The 21,590-nt window shown below is 44.6% G+C and overlaps 1 protein-coding gene across 1 annotated transcript in view; it reads right to left on the reverse strand.

Moving 5' to 3' along the window:
* Window positions 1-13,901, reverse strand: part of ITM2B (integral membrane protein 2B) — a 52,421-nt gene extending 38,520 nt beyond the window's left edge. The window contains exon 1 of the mRNA XM_040341236.1: window positions 13,713-13,901. Within this exon, the coding sequence (XP_040197170.1) occupies window positions 13,713-13,805 (93 nt within the window). The 5' untranslated portion in view covers window positions 13,806-13,901. The remainder of the gene's footprint in view (window positions 1-13,712) is intronic.
* Window positions 13,902-21,590: the final 7,689 nt, after the last annotated feature.

The following is a 21,590-nucleotide window of genomic DNA, read 5'->3' on the forward strand; positions in this document are numbered from 1 at the left end:
ACCGATTCCCTTTAAAAATTAAAAATAGATAAAAAACAATCATATAATGTATCTGCAGTTTAGTTTCGTTTTTGCTGTTGTTTCCTGGTTCTCTGATGTACAGAGACTCAGAGCCAATAGAGGGCAGTGAAGGTTTTGCAAAACGAAACTGAATTGGTGCTGAGGGGTTTTAATCACACCTCCTTGATTAGTCACCACAGTGAGAAATCTCCCAGTACTGTGGTGATCAGGAAACAGACAACCAGGAAGTGTCCAGAACAGAGAGGAATTACAGCAACATCAAAGCAAAAACGAACAATGAGGACATGAAACCAGGACTGCAGTAAGGTAAAGGAAGCTATTTAGTTAAAAAAATAAAATAATTTCCTTTAGTGACCCTTTAAGTTTTAATTCTAAATTACAATTATTCTTTTGGGTGGCCAGTAGATGGCATCAGAGTAACATTAGTTTATTCACGATTCTATACCTGACACAAATCAGAATTTGTATTTTTATCTCTATTGATAGAAAGGATTTTATACATTTCCCCCGGAGATATGGCCATTTGTACTGACTATATTGGAGTTTTTTTGTATTCCACATCTGGATTGTTTTAATCAGAAGTGTTGAATGCAGATTATTCTCTGGAATTTTAAACTCAATAATGTATAAATTACACTCATTGTGCGGTTGTACATATTTTATTAAGGGTTGCCTTGATGGTATACTTACGTTGTACTATTATGTTATTTTTTAACGACTGGCTGCAGAGCATCTGAAGAGGTCATCATACGGTGCACCCGCGCTGTTCACACAAATTTTATGGTTTAAATTGAACTATGAGCCGGATTGACACTCCCGAGTTTTCTTAATGCTGATTGGCTGCGATGCACCTATCCCTGCACTCGATGCGGCTCTCATCTGCTGTGGAGCAGATGGGCGGTACGTGTTTGAGCCGGCTCAAACGATTGGTTACAGGCCAGGAGGAGGGACGGGCTACACCACATTTATTGTAACGTAGGACGTGATGAGACCACGCCTTTTGAGGAAGTCCGACAGGGACGAAACGTCAGGGCAGTGATCTCATCGCTCTAAACAGACAGTGACGGCTTGCGTCTCACGGAGGCATCCCCGGAAGTGTTCGGCATTCACAGCTGGCGGTACCGGTAATTACACCTCTGTTTAGCATCCATGCACCCCGCATTTCTGCTGTCATTTTATTTATATTGTGTACGTATATATTGAGAAGGGGGCACTGGGAGAAGCAATAAAATATATAAACAGTATTACGCTATGTGGAGCATTCTGTTATTGTTTACATGAGGTGTTACATGAGACCCCATCCTTTATACAGCGTGTGGAGATTCTAGTGACAAGAAGGATATGAGCTGATTTTTGAAGGCTTGTTTTACTTATCATTGTGGTAAGTGCATACCCAAGAGGGGTTTCCTGTTTGCACGTGGTGACATTCTGGTGATTGGTGGACTGTGAAGAGGTTTTATCTCACCGCTTTCATCTAGAGCAGGGATATGCAATTAGCGGACCTCCAGCTGTTGCAAAACTACAAGTCCCATCATGCTTCTGACTCTGGTGTCATGCTTGTGGCTGTCAGAGTCTTGCTATGCCTCATGGGAATTGTAGTTCTGCAACAGCTGGAGGTCCACTAATTGCATATCCCCGATCTAGAGACTATACTACCTTGAGCACCTCTCCTTTTTTTACTCCACATGGGACAGGAGGAGGCATCAGCTCATGTGGCTCTTGCTCCCTACTACACCTTTAACATTACAAGTAGTCCCTCTCTTGCACTGTGATGCTCTGGAATGGCAGGTCAGCAAACCCATATCTACCAGTCACTTGTCCACAATCTACTAATAGTAGATCACAAACTACAGGTTGCCGATGCCCACTTTAGTGTGTATAGTCTGCACACAGGTCCACTTTAAATGATGGTTCTCATCTCCATTTATCTCACGCTAAAAATACCTGTTAACATTTTGTTTGCCCAGAAGGGTGATGCGAAACATCTCTATCCATGGCAATGAAAGCATTTATAGTTCTAAAAGGAGGTGATCTGCACTGCAGACTTTGGTAGAAATTCATTTTTCTTTTCAGTCCCATATGTCAGCGGACTTCCAGGTGTCGCTTTATTCACACCAACATGTCTATTTTTGTATACTTGTTATTTGTTGAAATATAGGGATGGTTTCTAATGCAGTCTGCTCCTGAGGTCTATATTAAAGTGATTGTAAAGTCTTTTTTTTTTTTTATAATAAAAACATGTTATACTTACCTGCCCTGAGCAGTGGATTTGCACAAAGCAGCCCGGATCCTCCTCTTCTGGGGTCCCTCTTCGCTGCTCCTGGCCCCTCCCTCCTGTTGAGTGCCCCCACAGCACCCGAGCAGAGTCACAGCTCCGTGTGTCCTCTGTCTCTCCTGAGTGACAGCAGTGTAAACCAATGGCGCAACTGCTGCGACTCAGGCAATCAGGAGGAGAGTCCAGAGACACTCGTGGACATTGCTGGAGAGAGATAGGGTTCAGGTAAGTATTTAGTGGGTGCGGGGGGCTGCTGCACACAGGTTTATCTTCATGCATAGAATGTATCACTTTTACGGCACTGACTGTTAACATCCCATTTCAAATCTTGTGCTTGCTGTTACAAAATAGAAGGTGGAGTAATTTTATTTGTGCAACACTTTTTAAAAGGTGCAACTAGCTATGATTAAGGACTGGGTGAGGCCAAAATGCTTACGTATGGTTTGCGCTTGCATTGTATCCCAATATATGTTTCATGTCTTAAAGGGGTTGTAAAAGGTAAATGTTTTTTCACCTTAATGCATCCTATGCATTAAAGTAAAAAACCATCTGACAGTACCGTCCCCCCCAGCCCCCGTTTTACTTACCTGACCCCTTGAAAGTCCTGCGCTCGTCCCCGTCATCCTCTTCGGTTCCCAGCCTGGCTGTTGATTTGATTGGCTGTACTGGATGGATTGAAAGCAGCACAGCCATTGGCTGGCTCTGCCGTCAATCACATCCAATGACGCAGTGCGCCGGAGGGCGGGGCCGAGTGATAGTCGGCGGCTATGGCCGTTGCTGTATCATGGGAATTTCAGACAACATCCCCGCAAACCTCTCCTCCCCCTCCAGGAACCCCTAAATATACTGCATGTAAAACAAGCAATATTATTCAAGAAATATATATTTCTCTGTGTTATATAGATACTCGTTAAAATTGAGTAAATGTTTCCCCATCACATAGCATCGCCCCATCAAATCGCATCACATCTAATCACCCCTTCATCTCGCGCTCTTCATCTCTCGCTCTTCTCTCTCCACATTGTAATGTAAATTATAAAAAGTTTTTTTTTTTTTTTAATATTGTAAAATGTTATAAATAAAAAAATTATATTTTTTGCTATTTTTTGGTTGTGTGTGTGTGTTTTTTTTATGTTATTTATATAAAGATTAATAGGTCATATTAAAATGTAATGTTTGTATCTCTCTCACTCAAACTTGAGTAAAAATATCCTATAAAAATAATATTTGTATATATTCTTAAAGCTCTTACATTTAGCAGCAGATGTTGGTATCTCTAGAATAATATTCCTTTTACATACTAGGGGGAGGAGGGGAGGAGATGTTTACATAGATAGGGGGTGGCAACTTCTCACAATGGAGAGAAATTGAAAAATGAAACCGAATCCTATTATACTGCTTGTGCAGCACTGAGCATGTGCGAAATTTGAAATGCAGGAAGGCATACAGTCTGGCTTCATGATGCCCACACTTAAGATGGCCACAGTAAATTTATAGTTTATAAACTTTCTAAATGCTGTAACAACCTAACAAAACGGACCTTAGTTTACAGACTAACTTTACTAGAATACATTAAGCTTTTGTATTACAGGGGTATTTATATTTAAAAAGTGTAATTGTGGCCGGAGCTCAACTTTAATGTTTGCTTTTGCGTTTAAAGTACCAACCTAAAACTATAGGCAGAAATGTTTTTCCATTTTGGAATGAATAAGGGAGAGCTATGACCCGTTAGATCCCCCCCATTATCTGTGTCCGATTGCGGAGATTTCCCTTAAAGGAACACTAAAGGTTCATTTTTTATTAGATCAATTGATTGCTGTAAGCTAGAGCATTTAAATATCACTTACCTCGTTTTTCCTTTTGACCTCCAAAATACAGTAATCCAGGTTTGAAAATGCCATTTCCTGTCTCTCCTCTTCTTGCTTTCCACTAGCATCTGAGCCGTTTTGCATGGTGGAAAGCAGCATGTGCTCACCCCCTCCCTATGACTACAGCACTGCGTGAAGATGCTCTCTTATCCCTCACAGGCATGGAGGCTAAGCCTAATGGGAACTGTAGTTCCCATTAGGCTGTGATGTAGTAAGAATGAATGCGCACCGCAAACCAGGAAGTCAGTGAGAATAATTCAGGAGTGCTGGAGGTGAATAAAACAGCTCGATTTCAACAGGTATAAAACTAGTTATAATGCAAAACATTACTTTTTACTTTATCAGCTACTGTCAGACATTAATTTAAGAGGAAAATATTTTTGTCTTTACAACCTCTTTAAGTCTATGGCTCTCAAGTTGCATGAAAGTCGGACCAAAGAAGTGCATGAACTATTTTGAAGTCTTTTTGGTTATCATTAGAAAACACAGGGAACGACTTGTCATGAGGCACTGCGCTCCAAAGTTGCATAACAAGTTGCACAAGTGTGAATAGAGCCTTAAGCCTCATACACATGATCTGATTTTCTGCAGACAAATCGTAGGACTTTTATCCGAAGGGCGTTGGCCGTGAACTTGTATTGCATACAAAACGGCAAATAATTGTCGGCCAAACACAAAACTACATGTTTTTTCAGCTCTTTAGCACCACCCTTTGGGTAACTTCTGCTAATGATGTGTTATGGTGAGCATTGCTTCTGAGCATGCGTGTTTATACTTTGCATTTTAGTCAGACAATTTGTGTACACAAGATTGGATAATCCCACATTTGTTGACAGACAATTTTAAAGCATGCTATCCAACATTTGCCTGCAGAAAAGCAGACAATAATTGTCCGATGAAGCATACAAACGGTCGGATTATCCGACAACAGCCTGTCATCACACATTTCCCATCGGATTATCGTATCGCTTGTACATGGCTTTACTTACTGACATTTTCTGGAGCATGAAGACACACGCTTTGCCCTTGAGCACCATGGAGTCATTGGAGAGCTACTGGGAGGTGGCTTGCTATTTTAGCACGTTTTGAGCATTTACTGTATGCATTTTTTTTAAATACAAAAAAAGTGGCCAAACATACCAGTCAATTTTGCTTTGCTTTTATACAAAGCAGTTTTATATATGCAATAGCCCATTTTTATTTTAACCAAATTTTTATTTCCAGATTTTCGGTTTATAGCAATATTAGTAGTTGCTGTTAAAAAAAAAAAAAAAAAAAAAAAAAAAAAACACAACACACACACATATCACTCTTTGAGCAAGAATATAATAACTACAACATTTGCCATAATAGCTGAGTATCTTCTACTCAGGTAAATAAAAAATGATAAATAGAAGTAAAACCTGATGGGTCTAGGCCAGCGAAATTACTTTTGTTCTCTTGTTTTTGCATAGTTACATCGTTCCAACTTGGACCGAACGCAAGTATGCATCTCTCATACCCGACTGATCCCTGTGTAAGCTGAAAAATCACTGAAATAGTTGCCACTACTACAGTAGTAGCATGTACAGTTCAGAGTGGTTGCAATTCTGCATAGTAACCACAGGTGGTCACTCAACACTAACACCATTTGGAGACTTTTAATAAAAAAAAAAAAAAAAAAAAAAAAACACACAAGGGGCCAGATTCACAAAGATATACGACGGCGGATCTCCTGATCCGCCGTCGTATCTCCGAGTCCAGCCGGTCGGATCTATGCGACTGATTTCCTAAGAATCAGTTCCGCATAGATCTCCCTTAGATCCGACTGGTGTAAGTGACTTACACCGTCGGATCTTAGGCTGCAATCTCCCGCCGGCCGCTAGGTGTCGCCTCGGTCTTTTACGCGTCGGATATGCAAATGAGAACCGCAGATTCAGAAACGAACGCCCATCGCTTTTTTTTTACGTCGTTTGTGTTCAGCTTTTTCCGGCGGATAGTTACCCCTGCTATATGAGGGGTAGCTAATGTTAAGTATGGCCGTCGTTCCCGCGCCGAGTTTCAAATTTTTACGTCGTTTGCGTAAGTCGGTCTGGAATACGGATGGCCGCAATTGACGTTGCCGCTGAAAACAATGACGTCCTAGCGACGTCATTTGGAGCATGCGCACTGGGAAATTTCGCCGGCGGCGCATGCGCAGATAAATAGGCGCCGGAACGCGCCCGATTTAAATTGTACACTCCCCCTAGCCGCTGAATTTGAATTCTGCCCGGGGGAGTTAGGATCCGACGGTGCAATTTTCGAGGCAAGTGCTTTGTGAATACTGCACTAGCCTCGCTAAATTGCACCGGCGGATCGTAAATCACATAGATTACGCAGATCTAAAGATCCGCTAATCTATGTGAATCTAGCCCACGGTGTTTAAAGGTGGAGTGCATAAGGTCACCAACCTGCCTCCTATGAAACCACCTTGCATTCTCATTGGATTTGATTAATAGCAGCAGGAGCCAGTGGCTGCTGCAGTCTCCTGTGAGAAAAGAGTGGGAGAAATACTGCTGCAAACAGACACTGTGTTGAATCACGATTGGGCTCAGGTAAATGTTTAAGAGGGAAGGGGGAGTAGAGCTATTAAGTTTTTTTACCTTAAAGTGGAACTATAGTCAGAAAGTTAAGTCCTGCTAGATCATTCAGCCTGGCCCCTTTTGTTTCAGTGAGCAGAGGACCTCTCCACCGCTCACTGGTGCTCTGGATTGTGAAAGGGGCAAGAGCATAGGCGTGCGCACAGGGTGTGCCCAGGCACACCCTAATCACCCCATGCACATTAGTGTTATCACTCTGTATAGCAGTAGGAACATGGGGAAGATCTCCCTCTTACTGTCTCTGCCATAAGAGAAGCGTTTATGCCCTTCTTTCACTATGCTGGCAGGGAGATCAATGTGCCAGGGTCATATACATGTAGACACATGCATGTGTGCTTTAGCTTAAAGCGGGGGTTCACCCAATAAATATGTTTTAACATTACATTCAGGCGAGTTATGATAAGGACATTACGCCATTTTTTTTTTTTTAAATCCTTACCGTACATACATATACACACATATATAAAAATGTTCCGGGTATAATCTGCGGGACTGGGCGTTCCTAATTGATTGGCATGCTTCTGACCGGCGCATACAGCGCGTCACGAGTTGCCGAAAGAAGCCAGACTGCGAGTCGGCTCTATACGGCGCCTGCGCACCGACGTTCGGCTTCTTTCGGCAACTCGTGACATGTACATGCTACCACTTCGATCTGAGCTGGAAGTATGCAATCCCCATACCTTACCCTCAGTCTTCTGGGACACATCACAGGTCCCAGAAGAATATGGGACCATTCACAAGGCGCAGCGTTTCGTGCATGTACAGTAGGAAAACAAGTCTCCACTTCCCATTTCCTTTACCATACTTCAGATGCTGACGCCAACACATGAAGCAGATTAAAGAATCAGCTTGGGTGAGGAAATCGCTGGATCCCCGGACAGGTAAAAAAAAAAAAGTCAGCAGCTACAGTATCTGTAGGTGCGTAGCTAAATTATTATTTTTTTTTGGGGGGGGGGGGGGGGTAATTTTCATGTTCATTTCATTGAACTCAGGCAACGTCTTATGGGAGATTCCTACTTTCACCTTATGCAAGATGTTCTCACCTTTTCAGTAGATCAAACAGACAGCATTCTGCAATTATCACTTCTACTGAACCGAAAGAAGCTGGCAGAACTCTAAGACGGTTGACTTAGAGTAATGCCCAGAACACGCTAAGATTATCGGATGAATGATTCTCCGTTTTTTTCCTTCATGCTAATCTCAGATCACATCTGATCAGTTTACTAAAGTCATGAAAACTCGCATACAACAGAATAAAATTTTCGGAATTGATGTCATGTGCTGTACTGCATTTTCGAACGACAGCTGTACTAATTAAACAAAAATAATTTGATTAACACAGGGTTTGACAAATTTGCTTGGAATCTAGGAGCCAGCTAAAAAAGTTAGGAGCCAGAAAACGCACCCCGTCCCGATGAGCTTGCGCACAGAAGCGAACACATACGTGAGCAGCGCCCGCATATGTAAACGGTGTTCAAACCACACATGTGAGATATTGCCGCGATTGGTAGAGCGAGAGCAATAATTCTAGCTCTAGACCTCCTCTAACTCAAAACATGCAACCTGTAGATTTTTTTAAACGTCGCCTATGAACATTTTAAAGGGTAAAAGTTTGTCGGCATTCCACAAGCGGACGCAATTTTGAAGCGTGACATGTTGGGTATGAATTTACTCGGCATAACATTATATTTCATAATATTAAAAAAAAACGGGGATAACTTTACTGTTTTCTTATTTTTATTAAAAAATGTGTAAGTTTTTCCCAAAAAAGTGCGATTGCAAGACCGCTGCGCAAATACGGCGTGACAGAAAGTATTGCAACGATCGCCATTTTATTCTCTAGGGTGTTAGTATAAAAAATATATATAATGTTTGGGGGTTCTAATTAGAGGGAAGAAGATGGCAGTGAATATAGTGAAAAATGACATTAGAATTGCTGTTTAACTTGTAATGCTTAACTTGTAATACCAACGGCCACCACCAGATGGCGCCAGCTCACAAGCCAAGTCGCCAGGACACTATTTTTTTAGTCGCCCTGGCGACCGGGATTTGTCGAGCCCTGGATTATCAATCATACAGAAAAAAAATAAAATGAAATTGTGCATGTCCAAAGGAATAATATCAGGTAAACTGTCCTAATCGGCTCTCGAAAGCTCTGTACCATCGGTCAGATTATCGTACGATCACTCCAAAAATCGGTATTTTTCCGGCATAAGGACTGCACCCAAAAGCAAGAAACCCCAATTTGAAAATGATAAAGTCTAAAAGAGACACGGGATGTATATTCTGCACACATTAGGATGAGTGGTTGTGTCCCCACAGGGAAACATAGGCTGCCTGCATGCAGCTCTAGTCTTCAGCTGCATAAACAATTCACACTATACAGATCACAATGTGAATGAGCCCCACTCCACTGGAACTGCTTACAAGCTCTCAGCTCTAATGGAATATGTTATCATGTAGACTAGAAAGCCTGATTTCAGCAGGTTTTCCCAACCTCATGCCAAAATTACAAATCTACATTAAAGTGGCTGACTCATTTTAAAAGGATCAGATTATACTAAATAATTCAAGTGAGGAAATCTAAATAAAAAAAAAAACGCACTGCCACATAACTATTGAGAAACATAAGAACATGCACAAGACAAAATGTTACATTTTCAGTTGTAAACCACAATAATGTAAGACAAGACTGATATGATCTTTACTGGCACAGCGGTTTAGAATGCTAAATATAACCCAAGAACAATTCTGACTCTACATGCAGATTAGCTCATCTCCTCCACCAGAAATATATCTCGTCTGTGCCCACCCTGCTATAAACAAATTGGGGGTTAGCGGGAAACGCGCTCTGCCTGTGCCTAACCCATCACCGCCAACGCACAGCGCACAAAGGAAAGCCACTATTCTGAGATGGAAGAATGGTCTCCCGCCTTCTAGTTCTTACATGTGTAGGACTGCTGCAGCTGTAGAGACCAAAACTGTCAATTGCACAGAAGGGGTTAATGTTTTTTTATATGGGCCTGCTTCTGCATCCTGCTTGACAGTTGACCAGAGCCCCCCCCCCATCCTTTTCTTATTGACATGGTGTAGTTGGCTGATGACTTGGTCAGTACATGTACGTGGTTCAGCAGGTCGTGGTACAGCAGGTCGTGTGGGAGAACAGAAGGCAGTGTAATGAGCCATAGTACTTATCCATGAAATCAGAGCTGTCATGTGACAAGAGAACCTTGTACTGTGATCTGACACATGGAAAGTGGCTTGGTTTTTTTATTTGGATGCCGTGCTCGCCGTTGATGGCTCATAGGCAAAGCATTATTTGCATTAAATTCTGCAGACAGTTTTGCATAGCATGTACCAGATATGTCTGGAGAAAACAGAACTTTCGCTGGGGCTTAGTGTGCTAAAATACTGAACTCCGGGTATGATCCTATCCTGATCGCATAATTACATTGTTCCAGATTCATCCCAAGTGTCCATGTCATACCTGATGAACCGCTGGGGAAGTAGTCCGTGCTATTAAAGTTATCACCGCCATTTTCCAAACTCTGCCCCATTGTACATGGGGGGTCACTTGCTTGAACTACTGCTATTAAACATTCTGCACAACCATTCATAGAATGTCACTGCCCTTCCACCTCAACCAGTCACACAGAATGCTCTGTACTTGTATAATTGAGAATATATATATATATATACACACACATATACATACACACACATACACACGGCATTCTATGAACGGGCCAGGACCCAGAAGATTGGGGAGCTGGAAGCCTCTGTAGTAGTAGTGCTCCTTCAGTAATGGCCACAATGGCCCCTCAGGTACAATATAGACACATGGTCCAAATATCGTCTGGTTCAGCAGAGATTGCCCGTCAGAACATAAAAGGCACAGCTTCAAAGATCGCTGCACTAACATTGCTTAGTTAGTACAGCAATTTCTACATCCGGCTGGTTAAACAAAACTGAATGTGTGTACCAGGCATGTAGAAAAGGCCATCGGTTTTACAGCTTATAGCGGAGAATAGCTGCATGCAGCAACCTTTACCCATTCATGTCTAAGGGCAGCTGTATGTAGCATCAAAATAGGCCAACACATTTATGGGCCAATGAGGCTGTGGGTATGAAGCCTTATACAGTAAAACCTTGGTTTGAGAGTAACTTGGTTTAAGAGCGTTTTGCAAGACAAGCAAAATGTTTTAATAAATTTTGCCTTGATATACAAGCGATGTCGTGATATAAGAGTAGCGCCACATCACAACTAAGTATAAAAAAAGAAAAAAAAAAAAAAAGAAGAAGAGAGAGGAGCCCCTAAGTGTAGCAATAATATGGTTACATGTAATGAAGGTACAACATTTAGCAACTTATTGCTACACTTAGAGGTGCGCCTCTTCTCTTTTATACCCTGTAAAAAATGCTTTGATATACAAGTGCTTTGGATTACAAGCATGTTTTTGGAACTAATTATGCTCGCAAACCAAGGTTTTACTGTAGTTGCCAAACACCATACAATGCAACTGAAAAGAGTCCAAGTCTAACTCCTCCTCAAAAGGTTCCCTCTCCAAAAATGGACTACTTGCTGAGAAGCTTAAAGTGGAGGTTCACCCAAAAACTTAATTATTAACATTAGATTGAGGCTCATTTTGTCTAGGGGAATCAGGTGTTTTTTTTTAAATCGAAGCAGTACTTACCGTTTTAGAGAGAGATCTCCTCCGCCGGTTCCGGGTATGGGATGCGGGACTGGGCGTTCCTATTTGACAGTCTTCCGAGAGGCTTCCCACGGTCGCATACATCGCGTCACGATTTTCCGAAAGTAGCCGAACGTCGGTGCGCAGGTGCCGTATAGAGCCGCACCGACGTTCGGCTTCTTTCGGCTACTCGTGACGCGATGTATGCGACCGTCGGAAGCCTGTCAATCAAGTAGGAACGCCCAGTCCCGCAGCCCATACCCGGAAGCGGCGGAGAAGATCGCTCTCTAAAACGGTAAGTACTGCTTCGATTTACAAAAAAAAAAAAAAAAAAAACCCTGATTCCCCTTCACAAAATGAGCCTCAATCTAATGTTAAAAATTGTTTTTCGGGTGAACTCTCGCTTTAAATCTGGGTTTACTGTATATCTTTAAATATCTCCCTATGTGATAATCTTGTTGTACACCATGGCATGTTTATCACCTAATAAAATGGAACTTGAGAAAAGGTGTGTGTGTGTGTTCCTATTTCTAATCTGCTCTGATCATGTGACCCTGCACCTCTGGCTCAGGAACCTCTCAAGGGTTGGGAATTCTGAGAGCAGTGAGGTTATCCACAATATATCCCTCTTCTCCCCTGCAGCAGCCGCTTACTGACATAGGTGAGCGAGAGCTGTGGGATCACAAGACCAGACTAAAAATAGTAAGTAGACTTTTTTTTAAATGTGATTATATATATATACACACATATACATATACATATACATATATATATATATATATATACATATACATATACATATACATATACACATATACATATATACATATACATACACACACACACACACACACACACACACACACATATACACACAGGATAGATGGAAACGTAAAGGCGGAGCTCAAGGATTCTTTAAAAAAAATAAAAGTCAGCAACTACAAAAACTGTAGCTGCTGACTTTTAATATTAGGACACTCACCTGTCCAGCGATGTCGTCACCCCAAGCCAATGATTCAATGGGCTCTCGGGTGCTGCCGCCGTCATTTCTTGTAGGGGAAACTTGCAGCAAAACCTTGGGGCTTCACAAGCAGCTCCCTGCTGCGCAAAGTGCGCTGTGCTTTGAGAATGGCCTGGTGGCATGAGTAGTGGGCGGCAAACTGTCAAAACCAGGTACCCACTCCCCCCCCCTACCCAAATGTGGCAGCGCGGGGGAGCAGAGCTCAGTTAGGTGTTTTTCATACATATGCGGATCATGCCTGTTCCTGACCTGCAGACAAAATGTACTCTTTAGCAGATGCACAGGGAACCCCACTTATTGGAACATGCAGCGTGTTTTTGGGTGTGGGGAAACCACATGGTGCCGCAGCACCGCGCGTCTCTGTGCGGCAGGATTTTGTAACATAAAGGTTTGGTTACCTTTTCCCTGCAGGTATAATGGACCAAACAAATTGGATGCTGTGCAAAGGCACCCGCACACAACGCGGAGGGGGGAAGCTGGGCTTAGACGTCGGCTTTTCCTGAGCAACTGATATCTGAGTCAACAAAACAATCAACCTGGACATGGAATGAGCGACACAAACGCAACGCACAGGTCTTCATGGACCCAAGTGGATCAGTTGTGCTGGAAAAGAAACACAGCTGTAGCGGATCAATGGTATTATTTGCATCCTTGTAAACATTTAGGGTGACTATAGATAGATGCAAGGGCAGGAAAAGAAATGGTTCCACCATGGGACACTCATCGCCCCCACCATGGATGGGTCCCCCCTGTAGGTGAGTGTAGAGGATGAGGACACAGGGGGGGGGGGGGGGAGATCAGGTATGAACACACAGATCCTCCTCCATGCAGCCTGAGCTCTCCCCTGTCAGCCATTTTCTAGAGCTTATCTCTGGGCTGACTGCTGATCACACAGCTTCCTCCATTTTACTGCACGGCTCTTCCTGGATCTTCCCATCCTCCTCACCTACCGCTCCGACGCCGTCTATGGCGGCGATATTGGGGGATCTGAATGGGGGGGGACGTGGCGCCCAGGTAGGAGAGGTACCCTGAGGTGATCACATATACGGGGGTCCTGATTACACCCACTCTAATGATGACAGAGCATTTTATACCAGGAGCGGACATGTCACACACCCGGGGCCCCTGAGGACGTCACCTGTCCCCCTATGGGTGGAGCCCCCTAGCGGGCGGTCAGGTAATGGAAGGGGTGCAGGGAGGCGCCCCGTCCTCTCTTACCTTGTTGTCGGTAATTATCAGCACCTCGCTGTTCTCGTCATCCTTCTTGGCGTCCTTCTGCGCCAGAGACGAATTAAATGCGAGTTTCACCATGTTTGCCCAGTGTGTGAGGAGCGGCTGTGCACGGCTCCGGCTGTCTTTGTTGTGCTGCCTGAGTCTCAGCGGAGAGGGGGAGGGCGCTGCTGGGCGACCGGGGTGGGAGGAGTCAGAGGATAGGCGCTCACCTGAAACTCGGCATCCCCTGTATCCCCTTCCCGAGAGTCAAAGCTCTTACTGCGCATGCCCAGCGTTCGCTGTGCGCGCTCCCGATCTCCTGTGCTGGGTGACAATCAGCTGAGCGCGCTCCCAGGAGCTCAGTCATCAGATATCCTTCCACACCATTACCTGCCATGTCGCCACACTGCATACTCCCTGGCTTCAGGGCTTAAAGCGGTAGTAAAACGCCACATAAATAAAAAAAACATGCAGATGTACAACATTATGTACAAGCATGCATGGCATACTAGCACATTATGACAGACTTACCTACACATGACTTACCTACGCTGTCACAGCTCCAGTGTTGCCAACCTACCAGATTGAAATTTACTGACACAACACCCAAAGTTTACTGGCAACACCACATTTTTATTGGCAGTTCCAAAATACAGTTTTAAGTGAAAATTCCAATGTTTAGGCTACAAATAATTACAATATGCAATTAGCAATGTGATATTAAGGCAAAAAGCATATTTCCTATTTTATTTTCAATATAGTAAGTAGCTAAGGGACAGGACAATACATGAATGGGCGATGCACTCATGAAATTGACTCTCACAATGACACTGACAGCAATGTGCAGCAGCACAGATGATTAGCCAGATTCACAGACAGCGGCATATGTTTGAGCGGGCGTAGCGCATCTCATATGCGCTACGCCGACGTAACATAGAGAGGCAAGGCCAGTATTCACAAAGCACTTGCTCCCTAAGTTACGTCGGCGTAGCGTAAATGGGCCGGCGTAAGCCCACCTAATTCAAATTAGGAAGGTAGTGGGCGTGTTTTATTAAAATTAGCCGTGACCCCATGTAAATGAATTCCCGAACGAACGGTGCATGTGCGCGCATGCTCAGAATCACGTCGCATATACTCCCTAAGATACGACGGCTCAATGCGTTCGACGTGAACATAACCTACGCCCAGCCCCATTCACGTACGACTTACATAAATGATGTAAAATACGACGGCTGTTCTGACGTCCATACCTTTGCATGGGTTGCGCCACCTATAGAGGTGTTTTATCTTTACGCCGGACGTACGCCTTACGTAAACGGCGTAGCTTACTGCGACGGGCGCAAGTACGCTCGTGAATCGGCATATATCGCTCATTTACATATTCGACGCGTAAATCAATGGAAGCGCCCCTAGCGGCCAGCGTAAATATGCACCCAAGATACAACGGCGTAGGAGACTTACGTTGGTCGTAGGAAGCCAAAATTCAGGCGTATCTTGTACTGTGAATTAGGTGCATAGATACGACGGCGCATCCGTGGACTTACGCGGCGTATCATTATATACGCCGGCGTAAGTCTTTATGAATCCGGCTAGATGCTGGCACCTCACCAACATGACACGTCCCCTTCTGAGTCACAGTGACAGTCTCTCTCCATGCCAGGTGGTCCCTTTAGTGCACTACAGTCCAAAAAACACAGAAACCGCCTCCACCAGATCCGCCCCCTCCAGGCACCACCCGAACACACTGTAGCAGGCACTTGGGTGGTCTCAGCCGGCTTCGGACCCAAGCTGCATATGCACAGTTTCGAGCTGAGCTTCACAGACATATTTTTTACTGGCAACCTTTTCCTCTTACGGGCATTTACTGGCAGAAGAAAAGTGTCCATTTTTTACTGGCTGCCAGTAAAAATACTGGCAGTTGGCAACACTACACGGCTCCCTCGTGCTTCTTCACCCAGTCCTTCCGGGTTCCCAGGCTCCGGCTGTTTGAATGGCCGGGGCCACGATTACATCACACCTACACTCGGGAAAGCTTGTATCCGCTCGGCCGGGCGGCGCATGCACAGATACGTAATGGTCCCACCCGGCACCATTTTTGAATAGCCGATCAAGTCAGGAGGACTCAGGAGGGACACTTTGGCAGTGACACTCGCCATAGGCAGAGGCAGAGGACGAAGCCGTGACAGCCCAGCGGCCATCATTTTTACAGGCACCCGATGCCCATATAGGCAATTTTTAAGCTGTTTCGGCATGTCGCCAAAACAGCTGTTTTCGGCCGATATGTATCGGCCACCGATATATCGGTGCATCCCTAATATATACAGTAAAATTACACCGTACCAAGTTGGACCAACGTACAGAATACAAATTGTGATATTCAGCTTTAATTGTTGCTTCCTCATTGCAGACATGTTCTACTAGATTTACTGTAAACACACTTTTTCTATGTGGTCACATTGCTGCAAAGCTTCTGCTCTGTCCTCTTTCTCTTGCAGCTGGCAGTTGTGAACTCTCTGACAACACCCTTGAATTGTGAACACCAGCGGGTGACAGAACTGCACTATGGGATTCAACAACATAGTCGGCTGTCCGAGACGCACAGATCAAAGTCTTGTTTAAAAAAAAAAAAAATAATAACAAACATGTTATACTTCCCTGCTCTGTGAAATGTTTTTTTTTGCACAGAGCAGCCTGGAGGCTCCTCTTCTCGGGTCTCCCACGGTCGTTCCTGGCCCTTCCCTCCTGCTGGGTGCCCCCACAGCAAGCCGCCTACAGCTCCCGGACGGCAACAGATTTGTATGTGACTTTCTTGGGGAGCCACAATCTGGTCTGCCTGAAACCCAGACACCTGATTCAAAACCCGAACTGTCTGGGTGAATCCCGGACAGGTGGCAACCCTAACTGGGAAACACTTTTTGAAAGATAAAAAGTGCATTTTATATACAACTCTATAGATCAGACCAAAATGAGGGACAAATGAGGAGGAAAGAGGGACGGAGGGAGTTTGTTCTGGATGAGGGACAATCCCTCAAAATCAGGGACAGTTGGGAGCTATGTTATTTATGGGGGAATTTGAGCAGCTTTGGGGAGGTTTGGCTTGGACAGTTCACTTGATCGTCACCCTGCACAGATCAAAAACATGTAGGTTGTACATTGAACATACTCAGCTAGCCTAGAATAGAGAACATGCAGGCAAACATGAATCACAGGAGCGTGCACACAGCCAGGGATACAGGGGATACCATTTTTCATGTAAAGCCTTGAGAGGCTGGCCCTATTCATATAGGACAACAATAATAAAAGCATACCCTGACTAGCACAAATTTGAAGCTCAGACATAAGGCTAGAAGAGACAAGATAGAGAGAGACAGACTATGTCTGCTGAGCTGCGTTGATCTGCATAAATCCATGCAGGCTCAATGCAAGGGCAACTGTCTTCTCTGTGTCTTGTTCGCACCATAGATGTGCAGTGTAGGTATGCGCTAGGGTTGTCCCGATACCACTTTTTTAGGACCGAGTACAAGTACCGATACTTTTTTTCATGTAGTCGCCGATACCGAATACCGATACTTTTTTTAAATGTCATGTGACAGTTTTCAAACCACAATACAGACTAAGGATATTTTCTTTAGAATTATGAAGAACTCTAACTCAAGACATTATAAAAGAATAAAAATGAGTAAAAATGAATAAAAATGTTTTATTTGCTTGTCACGCAGTAGTAAAAAACTCAAAGAATTTTCATAGAACATGTTGATAAATACAAAAAAAGTATTCTATTTAGGTATCGGGAGCATTTGCGCGAGTACGAGTACTCCCGCAAATACTCGGTATCGGTCCCGATACCGATACTAGTATCGGTATCTGGACAACCCTAGTATGCGCAACTCATGCATTGCAAACATACTGCAGGGTATGAAGCTGAATGAAATGTCATTTTATGACACATCAATAAAATCGAAAAATCAAAAAGGTAGAAAAAGTAAACAGTGCAATGCGTTGTAACAATGCATTGCGTTGCCCGTACACCATGTACACCAGCAAGCATAACTACATGAAGCCCTAAAGCTTTTAATAGTTGGAAAAAGGTAATGCGAAAAAATCTTTCAGCGCCTATGCAATTTTAAAACATCTTTCCAACTATATAACTTACATATATGGTAGGTCTCCTGCACAGGATCACATACGGGTCTGGGGCACGCCGCCGGCGACCTGCTCTCGCTGTGATTATACGCAGTGGGGGCTGACCTGCAGGTACTGCGGACTTGATGTCTGCCGGCACCTGTTGCTCATCAGGCAGAGAACAAGAACGACGATGTGCCTATGACTCAGGCATGACTCGGTTTGGAATGGCCCGCCTGGTAATTTGGACATGTATATCTTTTGCGGAGCCCTCTAATGTGGCCCGCGGCCTCTTGATCTGGGGTCGCAGGTCGGCAAGCCCAGAACGGAGGTTACTGACCTCCCATCCCAGAGCATCCATCGGTGTTGTGAATGACGCCAACAATAGAGGAAGAGCTGCATAAGCTAATGCTTCCTTTATAGAACCAGCTTCTGTCATAGGCAGAGTGATACCAAATGCACTCTGCCTGGGACAGCAACAACCGGCGATATCATAATGGAAGATGGTAAGGTAAGTTTATTGCTAAAAATATCAAAGTATATATAAGCATATCTGTTCTGCAGTGGTTACTGGGCTGCTTTCAAACTGATCTGCAGGTGTAGCGCAGTGCACCTGCAGGTTACCTGCACTGAGCCATAGACTTCTGGTTTTACCTGTGGGTTTGGTGCGTTTCAGAAAGTGCACCATACCTGCAGGATATAATATAAAGCCACAGGTACAGGGCTCTGCACCCGCGGTGTGGGTAGACCGCAGACCATCAGTGTAAAAACAGCCTTAGGCCCCATTCACATGATTGGTCCGACCCGATCGGACCCTCTATTCACTCCTATGGAGCGGCAGATGTAAACAGACTAGTGTCTGTTTACACCCGCCTACCTCTAATCCAATCTGCTATAAAAACAGAAGTGGATCTGTCCCCTTCCATTTGAATGGAAAGGGACATGAATGGAATGAGGGCCCATAAAGTAGAGTGGGCTGTGTCTGCTTTGCATATACAAAGTGGACACAGACCTGTCATCCGTCCACACTGCTCATTGTGGCTCACGACTGGGTACTTAAGTCACTTAAGTGGCTCTCGTTCTTCAAAAGGTTGGGCATCCCTGCCATAAGCGCTTAGGTCAAGGTGTAGCTGTATAACTTGAGTAATACCTGGCATAAATTGTCGGAATACCAGTTTTGTAAACAAGAAGTAGTAGTTTATTAAGATGTAAGAACTTAAAAAGCCATGTGTAGCGGATGGTTGCTACTTAGGGTGACCACGTGTCCCGGATTGCCCGGGACAGTCCCGTATTTTGCAGGTCTGTCCCGGGCACCTTCATTCCAGGACAATACAGTGTCCCGGAATGAAACTGACACAGCCACCCCCCCCCCCCCCTCCAGGCCAATCTGATGCCCCAAAAAATGGCCGCCACATCACCGCTTTACTCACTGACAGCACTTGCCCTGGCCGGGAATGTCTGGAGGAGCACAATCCCGCCCCATGCTTGTGATTGGAGAAATCATAAATCCCGCATCTTGTGTCCAATCACTGTGCTGTGATTCGTTACAGCACAAGCTGATTTTTGAGAACGGGGGTGTCCCTGAATGGTAGTTTGGAAATGTGGTCACCCTATTGCTACTAGTTACTAACATCCACCATAACGCCCTGCTGCCAGGCCTCCATATATCACTCTCAGAGACAATGAACTGTATTTGCGTTGTTTTGTTTGTTTATTGGGGGATATAACTTGGTTGGGGGAAGGGAATACGGGATGCCCATAGAACGGATTACTTTGCCATCATATTTAAAGAATTGGTAGAATAGGTAGAGCCTTGAGGAACTGATGGACTCTAACATTTACAGTCAGTTTCCCTGCATGACCCATGCAGACTGTTGCTCCTCTGCATCAACTCCTTCAGACTGTTGCTCCCAGGACTTCTCTCCTACTGCACAAAACTTCCACTGTAAACTATTATGTCGTGTACACATGATCAGAAATTCCGACAAGAAAAGTTCAATGTGAGCTTTTGGTTGGAAATTCCGACCGTGTGTAGGCTCTATCGGACTTTTCTGTTGGAATTTCCGACAGCAATAATTTAAGAACTGGTTCTCAAATTTTCAGACGGGAAAAGTTCTTGTCGTCTGTATGCAATTCCGACGCACAGAAAACATGCATGCTCGGAATCAATTTGACGCATGCTCGGAATCATTGAACTTCATTTTTCTCGGCTCCTCATACTGTTGTACGTCACAGCGTTCTTGATGGTCGGAATTTTGTGTGACCGCGTGTATGCAACACAACTTTGAGCCAAAATTCAGTCGGAAAAAAATGTGTGTACGCGGCATTAGTCTTCCTGTCCCATCATCTTCACTATACAAAAGAGATCACTCTGAATAATCCCAAATGCTGGCTGTATTCGCTGACTTGTAAATAGGCCAGGGGTCTGCAGTACCCTGCCCCGGCAGCCTAGTTATTTAGCAGCTTGTATTAGTTGGTGGACTACTGATCCCAGCTATCCCAACTTGCAAATCCGGTCACATCAACTTGATACAAAACCCCACAGTCTCTCCTCTGGCCTTGCACCCAGCTCCCCTGGCATGCCTATTCCAGAAATCCACTGTGTCACACTCACCGGCCTTCTCCTGCCCTGAGTCCATGATGGAGAACTTAACTGGACATGCGTTCCGATAGCTTCTGCAACCCCTCTGTTCCAGGACATCTCCTCCATGACCGTGTAAGGATGAGACTCTGTCCCAGCTCTCCGCTGAGGTTGCACCCCCCCAGATGGGGATGGCCTCCTGCTGTTATCTAGCACTCCATTCTCCACATCTCCCAGCCGATAACTCCCCTCCAGTGGGTTGGACCCAAGCCTATATGGGAGGCCTGCCCTCTGCCAATTCCAGTTGGGGATTGGTCAGGGCTCCTCACACAAGCTCCCTGTCACTCCAGCTCCCAGCCCTGCCCCTCCTCCAGAACATTCCCCCTGGAAGCAGGGGAGGTGCCCAAGAACTGAAGCACAGGTGGTCACACCCACTGCTACATTAACCACTCCCTGCCCCCAAATCAAAACAAGCAGGCCTAGCATGCATCATAAGTCTGCCTAAATTTACCTGCCTGGCAGCTTGCAATCACATGTGTCAGATGTTGTAACCAATCCAGGAGCTGCGGGGGAGCTACTGTGGGAATAGCCACACTGGTGCTGGGAAGGAAACAACAGGCTGTGAAAAAACGTTGGTGTCTAGCAATGCCATCACTCGCTGTGCCGGCGGGCAGAGGTAGAACCCGAAGCCAGGGAGGAGTTCAGATGACGTACACCCAACTGTGGACAAGCAAGCACTACATAGCCCTGGAGGTTGGTTACAACGTCCGACACATATGATTGCATGTTTTTTTATGTTCTTTCATCTTAATAAACTACTACTTCTTGTTTACAAAACTGGTATTCCCACAATTTATGCCAGGTATTACTCAAGTTATACAGCTACACCTGGACCTAAGCGCTTATGGATTAAATTTGCAGCTTATTTTCTGAGAAAGGTGAACTTAGCCTTTAACTCTAACAAAGTTACATATTCAAACCAAAATGAAACTGCTGTGGCTGTGGCAAAAACCCTCAGTCAGGGGACTACTGGCACCATGCAGGCTGTGAATTCAGAACTAGATAATGGACATTTTCAAGGCCAGCAGAATGGAACAACAAGGGATTCATCTAAACTGCATGAAAAGCTGCAACCTACATGAAACAGGTACTGCTTAAGGCCCTTTTCACATGGGCGACAT

This window comes from Rana temporaria, chromosome 2 (genome assembly GCF_905171775.1).
Source record: "Rana temporaria chromosome 2, aRanTem1.1, whole genome shotgun sequence".
Lineage (NCBI taxonomy): Eukaryota > Metazoa > Chordata > Amphibia > Anura > Ranidae > Rana > Rana temporaria.